This window comes from Lonchura striata, chromosome Z (assembly GCF_050655825.1).
Source record: "Lonchura striata isolate lonStrDom1 chromosome Z, ASM5065582v1, whole genome shotgun sequence".
Lineage (NCBI taxonomy): Eukaryota > Metazoa > Chordata > Aves > Passeriformes > Estrildidae > Lonchura > Lonchura striata.
The window spans coordinates 76644016-76662936 of NC_140740.1; the positions used below are offsets into that span (position 1 = coordinate 76644016).

Genomic DNA, 18921 nt, shown 5'->3' on the forward strand with positions numbered 1-18921 from the left:
GCACCAGGAAACAAACCCGTACTCGGCGCGCCACCTCCTGCTGCGGAGCCGGAGCGGCGGCGCTGCCCAGCCCGGAGCGGGCAGGAGCCGCAGCATCCCACTGCCGGCAGCCACGGCCCCTCCGCGGTCTGGGACCTGCCCTTTCGTTCGCGTTTGGTTCCTTTCTTGCTTTGTGGAAAGATTAATTGCATCTCTGGAGCTGTCTGCTAGACCCTGCCATTCTGAGGTTCTGGAGAGCAGTGGGAAGTGAGAGTGTGTTTTTGGTCCTGTGCGCTGAACAGTCGATTCCCTAATTCCTCAATTCCTCCCCTCTCAGATGCTTTTTTTTTTTTTTTTTCTACCCACCTTTGCATGCACACTTCTCTGATGAGGAACTGAACACACTGCTTAATACAAACCAGAAAGGTCCACCAGCACATCAGCTCACAGACCAAGACTGAATCCTAGCTCTTTTGAACAAGTCCAAAATAAATGTGCTGTATACAGTGAAAAACTCCCCACTTCTTCCTGGCAGACAGCAGCGATCTAACAGTACTCACTACTTGAAATCATAGTTAATAGCCCCTAGGATTTTATCTAAGGGACTGAAATCAATATGAATTTCGTCACTGGTAGTCAAAGGGGAAAAAAATAAAAAACAAACCCAAGCCCAAACTCCACTGTTACCTAATTCTGATCAATGGACTGTATGGGATTAATTTGCAAGCATTCAGAGCAAGAATGCTGTGATTGTGCAAAAGTCTGCCCTGCAATTTGAAGATGCCCATTGTGTAGCAGTCAAGAGCAGGCAGCAGTTCTTTAATTTAGGAGGGATTATGATTTTCAGGAGGGATTTTCATAAAATCTTCTTCTTGTTGGCATTATCTCCTTATATTTTCAAAATAAAAAGGCATTTTACATTTCAATAATCTTGTCTACAACTACTCAATCCTTTTCACAGAAATCAAACCCTATGTATATTGTTCAATCATTTCTAAAGCATGCACAATACAGGCACACTAAACAAAAAGATTCAAACACAGAGAATTGGAACTGCATGTGTGGTATTATGATAGAAAAAATATAAGTTTTCCAGACACAAATCTTAAAGAACTATACCACTTATGTATCTGTATTATTAGAAAACAGAATCTGAAACAACTTATTTATAACACAAACCCAGAACTGAATTAAAAGAATAAGAAAAATACATCTGTATCTATAGTAAGCTAGTTAATGTGGAAAAAAAGAGACAGAATAATCTGCATTTTATTCACATCATAGAATGCTCTGTAACAACCACAAGTAAGAATAAACATCAGGAAGTAAACATGCCCAAGGTTATATAGATTTCAGGTGGTATCTCTTGATTTCCAGACTCACATGCAATTGGACTCACTCCACAATTGCACATGACACTTCTAGAACTTAAGCACATCTAACTTTAGGAAACTACTATGGTGCTGTATTTCAAGTGTTATATATTTGTATTTCTGAATGTTACATTTACCTGTTTAAAACAGGAAACACTAACTGTGTTTTTCTTATAAGAAACACCAAATATGTTTTTATTTTAAAGAATACATTTATTTTTTAAATCACAAGTATATATTTACAGAAGTTTTAAAAGTACCTGAATCTATCAACATTAGAAGTAATTTTCTCTATCCTTCCTCTTCCCCATTAATGCCTCTTTCATTGGCTCTGTGCCCTGGGGAGGGTTTTGGCTGTACAGAGCTCAGGGACAGTGGGCACAAGGCTGAGAGCCCGTGGGTGACAGGCAGAGGGATGGCCAACAAGGCAGAGATCCTGCTGGGAGCCTGTCCCAGAGCCCCCAGCCAGGATGGAGTGAAATATTCTGTCAGTGGTGTCTCATGATCACCAGCCCTTGTTCTTGTGGGAGACTTTGACTTGCCCAATGTCTGCTGGAAACTCAGCAGTGGAGAGGAGACAGGCTAGGAGGCTCCTGCAGTGTGTGGAGGGTAAATTCCAGACACAGCTGGGAGGGAACCTGCCAGGACCTGCCCTGCCAGAGCTGCTGCTCACAGACAGAGAAGGGCTGTGGGATGTGTGGTGCTCAGAGGCCATCCTTGGGCACACTGACCATGGAATGATGGAGTTTCTTTGTTCTTGGTGAAGTAAGGAAGGGATCAACAGAACCTCAACCTTGGACTTCCAGAGGGCAGACTTTGGCCTGTTCAGGACACTGGTTCAGAGAGTCCTTCAGGAAATTGCTCTTAAAAACAAAGGGGTTCAGGAAGGCAGGACATGCTTTAAGAAAAAAATTAAAGGCACAGGAGCAGGCCATCTCCATGTGCCAATAGATGAGCTGGCAGAGAAGACAACTGTCCTAGCTGAGCAGGGAGCTTTCATGGGAACTCAGGGAAAAAAGAAGAGCTTAGGACTTTGGAAGAAGGAACAGACAACTCAGGGTGTCATTAGGTCATACAGACAGAAAACCAGAAAGGCAAAACCTCAACTACATCTCAATCTGGCCACTGCTGTGAAAGATTATAGAAAGTGTTTTTATAAATAATTTAACTACAAAAGGAGGGCCAAGAAAAATCTCCATCCTTGTTGGAATCCTGTATGCAGAGAATTTTAAACTTTCTGTGCTTAAAGACACAGACCCACAAGAGAATACTGCATTTGACCTGAGGTCATGGAACAGGCTTTTAAAATTGATTTATAGCACTGGGATTATGGCTGTGTAGTTGATTAGATGTGTGTAATATCACAGGGTGGAAAACTTAAGAGTTTGGGATTTTAGAATATAGAAATAAATATGAAGCAAGATGGAGGTTTTAGGGTGGAGACAAGTTGTTCTTTACCTTCTTCCTTCTTCTTCATGGGTTTGCGTGATGTTTTGTGATTGGACAGAAAGGTCTGCATTGCAGGCTTCAGGGGAGCAGTTACTGGGTTAAAAGGGAAAATAATCCAGGTGACCTTTCTTTATTGGATAGTTTAGTTTTAAAAGACAAGAGATAATTAGTAACAAGATATAGTTAGTAATTTTGTGCCTTGCTAATGAAAAAGCTGCCCAACTCGAAGTAGTAGACTGTAACATAGATAAGAAATAATAAACACCTGAGTCTGAACAAGAATTGCCATCTCAAGTGCCTTCAATCCCAACCTCAAGAAACTGATAATCCTTTACTAGACATGGAAGGGAACAGTGGTCCCTGTTGGGGATAAGGAAAATGCTGGGTACTTAATGCTTTCCTTACCACAGCCTTTAACAGAAAGCTCTGGTATGCTCAGGGCAGCCAGCCCCCTGAGCAGGTAGACAGGGATGGGGAGCAGAACAGACCCCCTGCAATCCAGGAGGAAGTTGTGAGTGACCTGCTGTGACACACAGACAAACACAAGTTTGTGGAGTCAGATGGGACCCACCCAAGGGTACTGAAGGAGCTGGCAGAAGTGCTCATTAAGCTGCTCTCCATAATCTATTACCAGTGCTGGCTAACTGGGATCTCAGATGTCTGAAGGTTGGCCAGTGTGACATCCATCCACAAGAATGGTGGAAGGGAAGATCCAGGGAATTACAGGCCTGTCAGCCTGACCCTGTGCCAGGGAAGGTTATGGAACAGACTATCTTGAGTGCCATCACACTGCACATAGCAGACAACCTGGGGATCAGGCCCAGCCAGCAGGGGCTTGGGACAGGCTGCCTGACCAACCTTATTGCCTTTCATGACCAGATAACCTGCCTATTGGATGAGAGAAAATTTGTGCATAATGTCTACATGGACTTCAGCAAAGCACCTCATTGCAAGGACATTGAGGGTCTGGAGCAAGTCCACAGAAGGGTAACAGAGCTGGTGAAGGGTCTGGAGTGTCCTGTGAAGAGCAGCTGAGGGAGCTGGGGGTGTTTAGCCTGAAGAAAAGGAGGCTCAGGGGAGACCTTATCACTCTACAACTGCCTGAGAAAAGGGTGCAGACAGGTGAGGATCAGCCCCTTCTCTCAAGCAGCCAGTGACAGGACAAGAGGACTGTGTCAACCTGTGTGTACATCAGGAAGAATTTTGTCAGTGAAAGGATGATTAAACATTGGAAGACGCTGCCCAGGGAGGTGTTGGATTCACTATCCCCAGAAATGTTCCAAAAACAAATGGATAGAGCACTTAAGAGTCATTATTTAGTTGACATGGTGGTTTTCGGTCAAAGATTGGACTTTATGATCTCTGAGCTCTTTTCCTAATGATTCCATGCTGACAAGGTGGAAAACAAAATGCAGCAAGAACAGATGGTTTATGAAGTAGAAGACAACAAATTTTAAGCCCTCTCAACCTACTGCACATTTCTAGCAACATACCTTTTAAACAAAAAAACTACTTTGGAAAGTTGTCTCAGAATCAAACAGAAACTATACATGACATCAATTCAATCACATCTCTTCTAACATACACAGGCTTTAAAAATATGAGTATATACATGTACAGTAGTTTACAACTATCTGGGAACCTTAGACCTCTGTGATGTTTATGTACAGTATGATTACTGTATCAAGGCACTTGATTTAGATAGGTTACTCTGATAATGCAATTATAAAAGAGCTTATTGAAATGTACTCTAATGTACATTTCTTCTTATAATGTACTATAATCAAACCACTATCATATTTCTGACTATTTGTCCTCCAAAGGTTTTATTCCAAGTAGGAAAGCAGAAATTTAGTTTTGTCTCATGATTCTACTATTACCATATCCATAAGGTAAACAGAGCTTACAGCCTAAAACACCATACTCTAACTGCCAAAACATCCACATTCCTAAATAAATATTTAAATATTCTTTAGGCAGGCTAAATTAATATACTGTTGAATTCAAAGTGCTGACTAATTTAATGTCATACAAGTACCTTCACAGTGCTATGTACATTTTGTACAAAATATCATTATGCACCTAGACCACTATTTCCAGATCATATTATTTTCCTTCTATACTGCCTCTCTAAAGTTCTCATCCTGTTTTTACCCATTATGCCATCTCCCATATATGCACCCTTCCTCTTATCAATGCCTATAAATCCAGCTGCCTGCAGCTCTCTTCTTTACAGCTCCATTCATTCCATTCTTTGTCCACAGGATGTCCTCTCTAAACAAGCTTTCAAAGCTGCTGCACTGGTCTTGTGAATACCTTATTTCAAAAGCACAAAGTCTTTGGAGCAAAGGCAAGTAAAGACAACCTAAGTGTGCTAGCACAGTAATGTTCCATTCTTTCCAGAGATCAGTATGTGAAGGAAACTGAAGGATGAACACTTTTAATAAATAACAAAAACCAACACTTGAGACTAGTATTTGACATTTTTATGTATTTATAACCTAGATTTAGATATATTTTTTCCCCTCAGCTTGTACATGCTGTAGTAAGAGATACTATATACAATTTACAATATATATCAGATATATTGTAAATTGTATGTAGTAACTATCTGCTAGGCATAGACCTCGTATATAGCCTTGTTTGCTGTAATAGCTAAATCCCCAGATGGCATATGAAGAACTGCTAACACCAAGACATTTATGAGATTTGCAAGTATCATAACGGATCCCTAAAATAAGACATTTGCAGATTCAGTTAAAAAGGAAGAATATTCAAAGATAGCATTCTTTTCCTGACCAGAATATGTACTCCATAAGCAGTTTTATAGGCTGAGAATAAAATACCATATGCCATTTGTTAGTTCAGTCATTTTACGAAACATGTAATTTGAGTGCATAGCACACATGCTTTCACACTGCAATTAACAATTAAATTTACATTTAGCACTGAAAACTGGCTCATTATTTTGGAAAAAATACTGTGCCAGGTTTTCTCATAGGAAGATTTTTGGTGCTCTGCATTAGAAAGCAATTGAAAACAATTTTTAATCACAGTTTAGCAAATGTTTTGCATTAAGAATTTTGTTCAGGTTAGCAAACAAACCAAGTAACTAACCATTTCATAACAAGGAATTTCAATTGTTCAGACTGCTGGACAAAGGGCACAGAGATTGAAGTAAAATAGGTTCAAATCCTTCCTGGCCAAACTTAATAATTTTTTAAGAAAGAGAAAGGTACTCAGCACCCTCATCACTGGGATCCTTGTTTCTTTACCCATTCTTCATCACTGCATGAAATCTTTCTTCTCTTTTACCAATTCAGTGTAAAAACTAAAAGAAATGTGATGTTTTTAAGACTCAAGATTTGGCTTGCATTAACAAGTCATACATCCCATAATCGCCATTTATGCTGATGGTATGTCTCTATGCTGACGTATTTGAAAACTGCCACTCCTGAAGAATCAGAAGTGACATCCTGATGACAAAGAGTGACAAAGAGCAATATCAAATGTACTACATGTTGCACATACCAGCAATGAGTCTTTTATGACACAAGCCACTTCTTCCAGTGAATTCAACTGAATGGAAAGCACCTGGTCTAAAAGATGCAAGGTAGCTTTTTCAAGGCTTGGCAAGTGACGAAGCCAAAGGCTGAAGACAACCGATTCAGGAAGGGAGATCTTCTTCCTGGTTTAGAGAGGAAAATACTGTTTGACCTGAGAAACTAAAAGGAAGACAAAAAAAATGTACATTTTTTTAAAACATATTGGGGAAAAATGAGACACAAAGATCAAACTGAAGAGAGAGATCTTGTTTACAGGAACCTGCTCAACAGCAAATCATAACAGCAGAGAATGACAGGAAATAACCATCATTTACAAATGCAACTTTACCACATGTGTTTAAAACCTAGAAATTTGGTCATGTTGGATCCCATCAAATGGAAGCAGAAGGTTTAAGTCTGAAGTTCCCTTCCTCTCTCGAGAAAGGTCCTGTCCCAGGACCTTGCGCCTTCTCAAATCTGGATTAGCTCCTTCAGACAGCTACTGACAGATCAACAGGAAGGTCCTACATAATATTTCTGCTGTACAACCAAAGAATTACCTATCTTTGCAGAGAAATAAGGAAGAAACTCAAAACCAACATTAACAACAACAACAACAAACCCATGAAAAAAAAGCCACAAAAAAAACCCAAACAAACAAAAAAAAAAAAAAAAAACCAAAGAACTTTGAAAACATCAAACATAAGGATCTATCTTACCCACAGAAAAATTAAAATCACTCCCAAAATATCAAGTTAGGAATGGTAATACACTTATATGAAACATAAATGATACTTCTATGAAAAATTATCACAACTTCCATAAAATTTCTAAAATCTAGGAAGGTTTTAACCTCCTTTTTAGGAGACAATGTCACAGAATATTTACAGCTGTTATGCCACAGTTTGTGCATTACAGCAATGTGAAATTCTGCTCTGGCCCAGATCCTCAGCTCTGCTATTTATCTGCAAAGAAAATATTTTACTAGAAAGGGGTACAGTGCATTCAGCATACAAACCTAGAAAAAGGACATTGAATTGAATTTATAGTCTTTATGAAAAGCAGAACAATAATATAAACCCTGCTACTTACTTTAAAAAGGCCTCGTTCACAGACTCTAGAAACTCTGAACTGAGAATTTCTTTTGATGACCCTCCATGGTAAAGAAGGAGAGTTTCCAGCAATGGAGCTAGATCAGGCAAAGTAATGAGAGGCACACAGAAAATGGAAACAGCATTCACACGACTGGCTGAAATGCTGAGGGAAAGAATAAACACAGTTTGTATTTCAGAAAAGTCATAATTTCTAAACTGTTAGGCAAAAAAAAAAGGGCATTAATTAATTACAGAATATTAAATGCAAGACATGCATGCCTAGTTGCTGAAAAATTATTTACTAGAATGACTGTTGACATATCATTCCTTATTGTGTGCAGAATGTTAAGAAGTCAGATAAAATTTTGGCTCAAAGCAAACCATGTGAGGGATATCAACACAATTCTGAATTAAACCCAGTTGTGTTGGCTCCATCAACACATCCTTCCTAATAGACACTTCTCTGTCTTTCCCAGGGTCAGTGAAGGAAGACCAGAAATTCACAGCTCCCAGGCAAGTTTCCTGGAGCCCCAGAAGAGACAACCTAGCTCCTTCTCAGGCCTCCTTTTGCTTTTTTAATCTCTCTTTCCTCTTAATAGAAGCAAATTGTGAATCTTGCTGTCTTCAAGTGCTCAACTGGAAAATTTTTGTCTTACAGATCTATAGCTCATGAAATGTGTAGCCCCTTTGGATCTCAATGCACAAACCACTTGCTGGATCTTCTCACTAAAACTACATGTTTGGAATCGGTTAAAGACATTCCAAGAATCTGGAACATAAAGAAAATTACAGAGTAGATACAGAAACTTTGGAATTTAAAGAAAATTAAAATGGCAGAGACTAGACTGCAAAAAGAAATAAAAACTTTCCCAGAGAATATATATTGTTTCTAGCACATGAAACTGTAGCATTGACAGGAAGACATTATAAAGACAAAAAACTATGAAACACTGAATTCTATCAAAGTAAAATATTGTCCTATATTGTTTGTAAAAGACTTCCCTGAGTTCTTGCAAATTTCTCCTGATTCACTAAAAGAAGTGCATTCTCTGAAAGAATTTAAAAAAATATTTTCTTTGAGGAGTCACCAATACTACCCCTGAATACCTGAGATGCGAATTAAGAAGGCTGCTCAGCAGTATGGACACGAGGTACTAACCATCACCATTTAAACAGAGAGAGAAATAAAACATGACACATTTTCAAAAATGCACATTTCTGTGTAACTACCCAATTAAATATTTGTTTAAGCTTTCTTATACTGAAATACTTCAAAATGCATTTTTGTTACAAGTGTTTTTGTAAGAATGGTGATTCTTGGGATGATCTTATCATGCAGCAGTATTTTCCAGGATACACAGACCTGAAACTCTAAACCTGCTCCCTTTACAAAATTATGTTTCTAGTTCCTTATCCAGGATTAGCAAAATTTAGCAGATGAATTTACTATTACTTAACTTCAGAAGAAAAACTCTGTAAAGGTATTTTTTTTCTACATAATCTTCAAAATATGTTCTTGGAAAATAGTGCACAATCTACTCCATTGTGTACAATTAATTTGCAACAATATTATCATCTGAATTTTTAAAATATCTCTAAGTGGAGAAAGGAGAAAATGTACACCTCCAAACGCAAATTACTTTTGTCACTGGAATTTGAATAAACACCCCTATAATAATGCCCACCCTAAAAAATCAACTTAAGTTCAAAGTTTTAAACAAATTTAGCTCACTTAATCTTCCTTATCAAATATGTAGGTGCAAAGAGGAAGGGGAGGATAATATCCAAGTGAAGCCAAGAAAGGCACAAATCAGACAGTAACAGGATTATGTGACAAAGAGTGACAACAGCACCACCAGGCAAATGATCTTTGAAGGTTCCCTTCCAACCACTCTACTACTCCAAGGTTAAGTACAAACTCTTATGTGAAGCCAAACTTACCAAGCTTGTCCACACCTTAAATATCTAACACCAAATGTATCCAAAACTTTTCAACAGAAGCCTAAGTTGCCCATGACTGTAAAATGATCCTCACTGAACTGTAATGACCCAAACCAAAACATATCAAACTTATGTTTAGATAACACCTACCTCTCCTGAATGTTAAGCCCATTGAACTGGTTTTCTCTGAGTTCTCTTACTAATGAAACAACCATCTGTTAAATAAAATAGAGGTAAATAAAATACATTACATTTACTGACAATAAGCAGACATTAGTTGCATGGTTCTCTGTGTGACTGTAAAGGATGTACTGTAAAGGTTAATAACTTCCTCTGTTCATCTATTTTGATTTTTTAGCTATTGATGTCAAATTACAGCTCTCCAAATCACTAAACAAACTGTACTGCAAAATATGATTTTACACATTATATACTTTATACATTTTAAAACGAAGGAGATATTCATCTTAGCTCTCCTTCCCCAAGAGTTAAGGCATAACTTTAAGAAAAGAATTACTAATAATTTTACATGCTTTGTCTAATTCAAATCAATATATAACGAAATATTATTCATACTATTTTTATATAACTTAAATATTAAAGTGACTTTAGCTAACATTTATGGCTCAACTCCCATTTTAAACGCAGCAAATACAGTAAAAAAACATTCAGAAATTATAATACATAAAATAATAAATAGAATTTTAACTTAATGGGGAAAAATAATGATAGAATAGGGTTTTTCTTTTGTTTTAGCACAACAGGAATGGGATTTTTTTTTTATTAATATCTGTTACAATGTAATCTAATAAAAAATTCTCATTTGTCCAGAGATCTTCCACTTCATTTTTTCCCTTAAAAGGTTGTAAAAGTAACTGAGGTAAGAAAAGATAAACAAAGTTCAGTTCATGTTCCTTATCACAATGACAGCTCCATGTATGTGCTTATAAACTGGTGATTTATTATTGTCAAAATCTCAGTTACACAAAATACTTACATTTTTAACCAAGTGACAATAATAATCTGCTGATGTGTAGCCCAGAGCTGATATGAATGCACTGGTTTCTGCTTCATTACTTTCCCACTTAGAAGAAGAAAGGAGATGGCACAGCAAACTCTGAAAAATCAACAGAATGGCACTAAAGTTCCAGGCTAACACAAGCTGTTACACAAGGGATAGGACAGCTATTGAACTCTCTAGGATAAGGCCTTTGGATCAGCTGTGGGCATTTTACACCATTGATACAGAACAGCAGACAACCCCCACCGACCATAAGGAAAATGCTGCAGCTGCTGCAATCAAACGTGGATTCACACACACCACAGGACTTCAGCAGCTGTCCAATTGCAGTGGAGACCACTCACAGACCTTAGCTAGGTTTCAGTTCTCTGAGAGCCATTTCAATCAGCTCTAGTCTTGATCAGTACCATGATCAAGAAGAGAAAATGTGAAACTAACATCTACTTTTCCATACCATTTTTTCAAGATGCTCTGGGATTCAGGGTCTGGTCTCATATTGTAATTTGCTTAATTTCCTCATTATTTTGATAAGATAATGATAAAAATCTTATCTTGATATTTACTTCTCTATTAATTTCACTACAAAATGCTTTACATTTCACTAAAGCCTTTTGAATACATCATATAATAATCTAAGCAATCCTTTGATTATAGATTCTAAATCAGATTAACAGATTTGGTATACTGGTTCTGCAGGCCTGCACAGGGGACTCTGAGCACAGTACTCATGTTATCCTAGCTCTTCAGCACTATACTACAGCTCTGCTGCCATTTGGACAGATCCTACACCCCAGCACCTTTCCTATCAAACTCATTATGAAAACCAAAAGTGCAAAATCTTGAGCAAGTTTTTGTATCCAGTTGTCACAACTGAGCTGAGATCGTTCTATGTTGATCATTCAACTATCTGCTCTGCATTTTTTACAGCTTTCATTTCTTCCTGCTCTTGACTGCTACATGCTGACATAACAACAGTTACATTCCCATTCCAGGATTCATTTCAGAACTTTATGTATCACTGACACCTAAAGTATAAACTTTATATGGCACTAAGTATATAAAATTCTTTGTAAGGGAGGGTCAGGATTACTATACACTTTAAAAGGCCTTCATTTAAAAAATGTATGATTAAAGGAAAGTTCAGATGAAACCTCTGTGACTCCATGGCTTTAAGCTGCTTCATTCTGTGCATTCTTATTAATAAAAAAACTGATGAAAGATTTTTGAGACCAAAAAAAAAAAATTAAATTTCATTAACTTATTTTCTCCTTTCAGAAAGTCAAGTATTTATACATGCTTTTGTTGAACATCCCTAAGCAATTGCTTCAGAAGTCCTGGAATTAGACATGTTCAATCCATGTTTGATTAATGTGAGAGAGAAGAATCAGCAGAAGAACACGAGAGGTCTAAGAAAATTCATTGTTATCAAAATAAGTAACAAGAATTTGGAATACCTTATTTATTGTACTTCAGGATTCTTTTACTACCTTGAAGAGTTATGTTAAATGCCTAAATATCCATTTCCTTCATTGTACAACCTTTTTCCTAGATAGCCTTCAACTGGAGCAACTGCTGTTCTACTGCCATCCAGAGAATTCTCACAAACCAAAGACAAGGAAAACTGCTGTGGCAAAACAATTTCTAAGTAGTAACTTACGTTTAGTGTTTGCATTCTTAAGAAAAAGGCCGAAAAGAGCAGATTTTTTAAATGTACAAGCCTCTAAATGTGTCAAAAAAGAAAGCTAAAATCTATTAAACTGTACAATCTCCCAACAGGCCTTAACCAATTTAATACTAAAAAATAATAAACTTTTTTTTTTTTTGCAACTATTAATAGTTAAATTTTCTTTTCAGAACACTATCAAGGGTATCCATAAAACAGGATAGTTTGCCAAGTAGAATATGATATGGGTCTAAAATGCAAGTCAAAAACAAAATAAAGGAGGCGTTACAACAGCAAACCTGGGCCACTTTTGCTATAGGTAAGGAAGCAGCTTGAAAAGTACAAAGGCTGTTGGACTGATTAGTGAAAGACTTACAAAAAGCTTGACCATAACGTAACAATAAACATAAAAATGTCTGAAAAGGATTTGACAGGCTAATGTGGTAGCAAATGACAGCTAAATGAGGGAGTGGCTAAAAACCCCACATATTCACCTGTAACACTACAAAATTTATTATCTAGTGACCCTTTCTGTAACCAGAATTTTCCTAAGGGTAAAATAAATTGAACACTCTCTTTCTGAACAGTACTTTTGAAATTACTTTGCCCCCTACCCTTATGTAACAGACAGTGTTAACCAAGCAGCAGAAGAAAAGAGAAGGCAAAATGACTATACATCATCAGAGTCTGCATATGTCTTGCAGCACTTCCCTGCATTGGTTTTCAGTTTGGTATTGTTTTAGGGTTTTTCTTCCTTATTTACTTACTTGGGGTCTTTTGTTGTTTCGTTTTCAATTTACTAGATCTGTGCAAGGAATTTGCATTTTTTTTTTTTCTTGAAATGTACAAAATTTCTGAACAGCCAGAAGGGGGCAAGGGAAACACAGGCACTGTACTCAAGATGAAAGGAGCTATTAAGTTAGTTTATTATATAAGACAAATAGGTATTAAAGATGGAAAACATTTACAATTCAGCTCTATGTCTTATGTATTTCATTTTACTGACATTGTTGCATTGGAAATCCTGAGACATCCCTACGTCCAACAAAAGTATTAGTTAACAGTAAATTAAAGCATTTGTCTTTTTTATTTTAAAAGCTTTCTTACTCTTCTAGAACACATAAAGTTCTCCTTGTCTCTAGAAAAAGTAGCTTATTTATTTTTTATATAATTATGGTTGAAAGTGATAATTCTTTTACTCATAATTTATATATATATTTTTATATAGATATCATTTTACTTTTTAATTTCTATATTAACAGAGAGCTGTTGGGAAGAAAAATTAGTACTGATACTTCACTCATACTTGACAAATGAGTTGTTAGGATAAGGAGTATTTAACGTCTTCATCAATGGGATGGGATTGAGTGGGACAGGTAGGATCAAGTGCACCCCCAGCAAGCACTTGACAGCACTAGCAAATGGCACCAAGTGTGCAGATGACGCCAAGGCATGTGGTGCAGTTGATTCCCTGTGGGAAGGGCTGCCACCCAGAGGAAGGACAGGAGCGCCAGTGTGAACTTCATGAAGTTCACAGACTTCATGAAGGCCAAGTGAAAAGTCCAGCACCTTGACCGGGGCAATCTCCAATATCGATTATCAAAGATTGAGATCAGCCCTGCACAGAAGGGCTTGGGAATATTTGAAATTAACTCTTTCAGAAAGTACTATATAGGAATAGAAGAGATTTCAGATTTTCTCACATATATAGGAAGCAACACAAATACTCAAACCTTGTAACTGGTTCCAGTATTACATTATGATTTCCCCAGGCATTTTGGAAAATGAAAAAATATGACATGTTACAGAGCCAGAGTATCGAACAGTTATTTGATACTGATGACTTTTAAAGAATCATTTCAAGATCAATACCTACTAGGTATTCAAGTACATGATGAGAAAATTGTCAGTACTAAATGCAGCTCTGTACTGACGGTGTCAGCCATGGATCCTACACTACCCCAGCAAAATTAAGAAGTGGTGATCTGCATAATCATCAGTTATTCCTGGAAGTGAATCAATCACCATTCACTGTCTAATCCACTAATATGCCATTCTACAAGCCAGAAAAGTGAAAAAATAACAAGGTGTCTTTTATTTTTGCATTTCAAGAATGAAGATAGTTGATTCTGGAAAATGAACAGCAGTAGGCACACTGCAATATCCAAAGCAACTTTTTTCTTGACTTCTCTCACCACTAAGTAAGAAGGAAACCACCTTGGCTGTAATTGCAAGAGAAGAAATCCATCTCCCTGGTCTAGGATTAAAGGCATCCTATTCAAAATCCCATTCAACCTGAAACTGAATTTATGAATTTTTATACAGCCCTCGCAATGACTAACTTCTTTGAGCAGCACTGCAAGTCTCTTTGTTGTACTGATGAAATTTATACTGAGTAATACTGCAGATAATTCAAAATCCACTGCTGCAGGGAGATTTCTAATACCTTTAACAGGCAGACTGTCCTATGAGCATTACCACAAAGACATAAACTCCTAAACTTCCTTTATCAGTGTAAGCACACTGCTTCATATATACAAGATACTACAGCATACCTCCCCTATCTCCCCACTCCCACAACAAAATTCAGTATGGCATATGGGATAGGATATTTGCTGAGACAAAGCAAGGGAAGAAAACAAATCTACAGTTCTTACACCTCACAGTAGTCCTTGTACTGTGGATGGTCCAGAGCTGGGATATCAAGACAAAGAAAACAAAAGAAAAAGAGATTATAAAGATGGGCTGTTACAATCCTACATTTAAAGAAAAACCCTATTATGTAGTAGTTTTTGTATTTTTAAATTATGACTGGAAATCATATTGTCTGATTTATCTGTAATGTAATCGATTATATACTTTTGAATTACTTTTTAAGCCAGATTGGAAATAGAATTTGACTTCTTGTCTTTTAGACTTGTGTTAAAAGCCACGGACTATCTGGCTGTAGAGGAAATGCCTAAGAGCAACACTGATGTACAGACTCCTAAGACATTGACATACAACAAATTCTCATTCCAAAGTGTTATTACATGCAGATAAGAAATAGCACTTACATCTAAAGCTTCCTCTGAATAAGATGTGGTTTTTCATATTATACCTGCTTTCTTTTAGTAGAGCTGAGAAAATCTGGTTCCCATTGAAGCAGATAGAAAGATCAGCCTGGTACTTGACCAGATTTCAGAATTTCCACTTGGGTATCCATGCCTTACTTACTCCAACAGATTTACACAGACCATAATTTTCTGCAAAATGTCATTAATGTTTTTTCTTAAAAAATAACTGCACTTGGTCTTTTCAAGCAGAATACACTTAAAAGAAGTATTTATTTAGAATACATTATAGATTATTCCGTTTCATCCTACTCTTCTGTTGCTTTGATAGACTCATCCAAGATGGCAAAAAAGAGCTCAGTATCATCACTGGGAAGTCTTAATTAGACTCAGGTTTGAATGGCTTATCTCAGTGAAACCATCCATCTCCACTGTTCAAAATACATTGTAGCTATTGATTTTCACATCTGCTTCTGAGGACATTCAGAACCATAAATATTTTTGAATGAGTGTGTTGAGAAGTTTCCAGAAATAAACTGCTCTTTCTGCCTCCCCTGGAATGTCTTTGAAACTGTGTCATAAATTCCAGGACAGTTGCTACACAAATACTATTAGCTTTATGCTACTACTAGTTTTATGCCTGCCATCTTGTAATAAAAATTGCCCATAGTAATCAAGATATAATTACTTATTTTTTGTTTCCTAGCTTTCAGCAGCTCAAATTACTGCAAGTATTTTTAGTAATGTTTTCTTTAAATTCCTGCCTAAAGACCTGTTAGTTTTATTGTGTCCCATATTCCCTAGATTGAATAATTTACAATAAAATACAAACAGAGTTGGTACTTTTAAAACCTTCTTATGATGAAGTGAGCAGCCAGTTCTAAAGAATCATAGTGGCTAAGTCTGTAAATAAAAAAGCAGTACATTCGTTTAAAGACCATTTCACCAACTGTTTATGAAATCGATTCTAGGACTGGGATACTGACATAATACAATTCATCTTATTTCCACATAAAAGAATACAAGGTGTGGTGAAATGCAAGCACAGAGAGCTCCCAAGGCCTCAAGCACCTAAGCTCAGAGATAGAGATGGATACAGTGTTTGACCAAGACCTTGGAGAAGGCTTGGAGCTTTACATAGAATAGTGAAACAGACATGAAATAAGAAGAAAGATTTGTAGCTTAAGCAGAAATATGTTTTAAGCAAGTAGACATAGACCTTATATAAGTGAACAAATATATTAAGCAAAACAGTAGAAGATTTTAGAGTTTCACAATAGAACTTGTTATAGAGTTGATAAAAAGTAAAAGATACAGCAACAAGTTTTTGTAGAGTTATATGATTGGATAGAAAAAGACGCATTGCTGTAAATTGTGTAAAAAATAGCAACTAGCAATTGGTTATGAAGATGCTAGCAAGCTTTGTGGAAGTAGCTGATTGGATAAGAAATTTATAAAAGACATTGTAACTAGAATTAATTAGAATTAATATTTTCTGATACAAGGCTTCTAATGTGATAACTCTAGATTTAACAGCCTTAGCCTCACCCTTCCACGAGACTGATTTTGCAATAAACCATCTTGTAAATGCCTCATGTCTACCCCATCTTTCTGCATCCTGAAAAACTGGTGCCCACCATGTTAAGAAACAAGACTTTTATCTCAATTTGGGACTGCCCCGGAGGTTGGTTAAAGGAAGTCCTGAAAAGAGGGTGAGAGAGTCAAGCTCCAGTCAGCTGCTGAGAGGAAGCAGAGTACTTGCTGGAGTGAGCCCAGCCTGAGCTTGACTTGGATCACCTGTGAAGAGATGTCAGGTGAGCTCTGACGAACAGGACAAGAGATGCCCAAAGAACAGAGAGACGTTTATACTCTGATAAGATCTAAATCATGTGTTGTACCCAAGCAAAAACTCAAAATGCTGATTTCGAATTTGCTTTTACTATGCCTTCCTGGGATGCTGTTGGAGTTAAGCTGCATGACCGGGTTACTCATCAGGATTTTACAGTCGCTAGGTCACTTCCAGTGCGCCCTGTGCTTATCAAGATATTTAACAAACAGCTCAGCCCAGCTGCACCCTTGGCTGCTCTGCAGCTGTGCCTGCTGTGGCTCTGCCTGCCGCCCAGACTGCGCCTGCAGCTCCGGCTCTGTTACCTTTAGCCACTTCTGATGCTACAGAGAAAGGGAGAGATAAAAAGGAGCTTGAAACTTTTAAACAAACTATAGAAGTACAATCATTTTCTGACTCTTGCACCCCTATAGTTTGTTTAAAAGTTTCAAGCTTCTTCTAACCTTCACAGAGAGCTCCCAAGGCCTCCAGCGTACAAGCTCCGAGATAAAGATGGATATAGTGTTTGACCTAAGACCTTGGAGAAGGCTTGGAGTTTTCTGTGCTTGCATTTCCCACAATAAGGTATCAAACACCATACACACATACACAAATGGATTTAAATATTATCTAGCTTTTGAAGTACTATTTTACTCAATATTATTCTGTTTTCTCAATATTTTATAAAATTCTCAGTGTATCGATTAGGGGAAATTACATGGTATATATTTGTGAACAACAATAATTATCAGTATGTGACAGCATATTACACTAAAAAATAGTCCAAAATTGTAAAAAACAAAATCTTTAAATATACCATTGATAAGCTAATCCAGACACCTACATTTCAACTATTAGCTACTCAACAAAGCCCCTCACTTTACCAAACTGAGTCTATTCCAGTAATCACTCAGGTTTTGCAAAAAAGAAACCACTTCAGTTTCAATTAACATTAAGGAAGCTTGGAATATTCTTCAGTAATTTAGTTAATTAGGGTCAAAGTGCCTAAGTACAAGGATAGGAGAGGTTTGCTTCCAACATTTCTTTCTGACATTTACTGTCAGGGAGTTTTTTGTTTCAGCACAGTTTATGGATACGTGCATCTAGCGGATGGTTTTCATTAGCTAAATTCTGTGCCAGCACACTAAATAAAACTGCTGACCATTTTTAGGATTTACTGGATCTTCTCATTTTAGTCCTTCTTCACTTGGAACATAAGTCTGATATCTGCTCACATCTAAATCTCCATTGATAACCATGACAGACTAGTCGATCATAAACAAATTATTCTGCCAAACACTCCTACAAAGACAAGGATCTTGTCATTCAAGCATGTGATCAAGTTACAGAAAATCTACAGATAAATGACTAGACTGAATTACTTTTGAGCTAAAAATAAAACAAAAAAAAACCCTACAGGAATACTACTATTCTTTCAGAAAATTAATATACAAACTTCATTGCTTTTCACATATTCCCAGACATGAAAACATTCTGTGAAGTTCTCCACACTCTACCAGATGATTACCCTTAACCCTGTTCTGTCCCTGAAGAATTAAGCAGGCTCACTTTCAGTCAGTGTTTTCAGTAAAACTGCTTTAGATACTCTTATATTAGGCCAATTTCCTTAACTTTGTTTCAACAGTCATAACTACATTTTTCTCTTTAAAAATATTTTTAAAGTATGGGAAAGTACACTAAATAACTAAATAACTAGAAAAACTTAACTGAACAAAATTTTCAAAAACCCATTGAGACAAATATGTTTTTTCTTTAGAAATTAAAGTATGATATGAATTGTATTACTCTCCCTGATACATGAGGTTAAGTAAAAAGACTAGACTGATACTCTACCTCTGTTTCCTAAAATGGATGAAAAATGTTCCATGATCCTAATTTCCAAATGAAATGTAGAAGAGAAAATTATGAGGAGGGGAAGGGAAGGCTGCAATGTTTTCCTCTCACCAATTCAACCTCA

At 36.9% G+C, this 18921-nt stretch overlaps 1 protein-coding gene across 8 annotated transcripts in view; it reads right to left on the bottom strand.

Moving 5' to 3' along the window:
- The window catches only part of FANCC (FA complementation group C), a 70295-nt gene that overhangs the window by 18309 nt on the left and 33065 nt on the right, over positions 1-18921 (bottom strand). For all 8 annotated transcript variants that reach the window (XM_021531148.3, XM_085568121.1, XM_031507467.3 and 5 more), the window contains 4 exons: positions 10379-10498; positions 9532-9596; positions 7439-7603; positions 6333-6489 (listed from right to left, as the gene is read on the bottom strand). In XM_021531148.3, coding sequence (XP_021386823.2) covers positions 6333-6489; positions 7439-7603; positions 9532-9596; positions 10379-10498 — 507 coding nt within the window. The remainder of the gene's footprint in view (positions 1-6332; positions 6490-7438; positions 7604-9531; positions 9597-10378; positions 10499-18921) is intronic.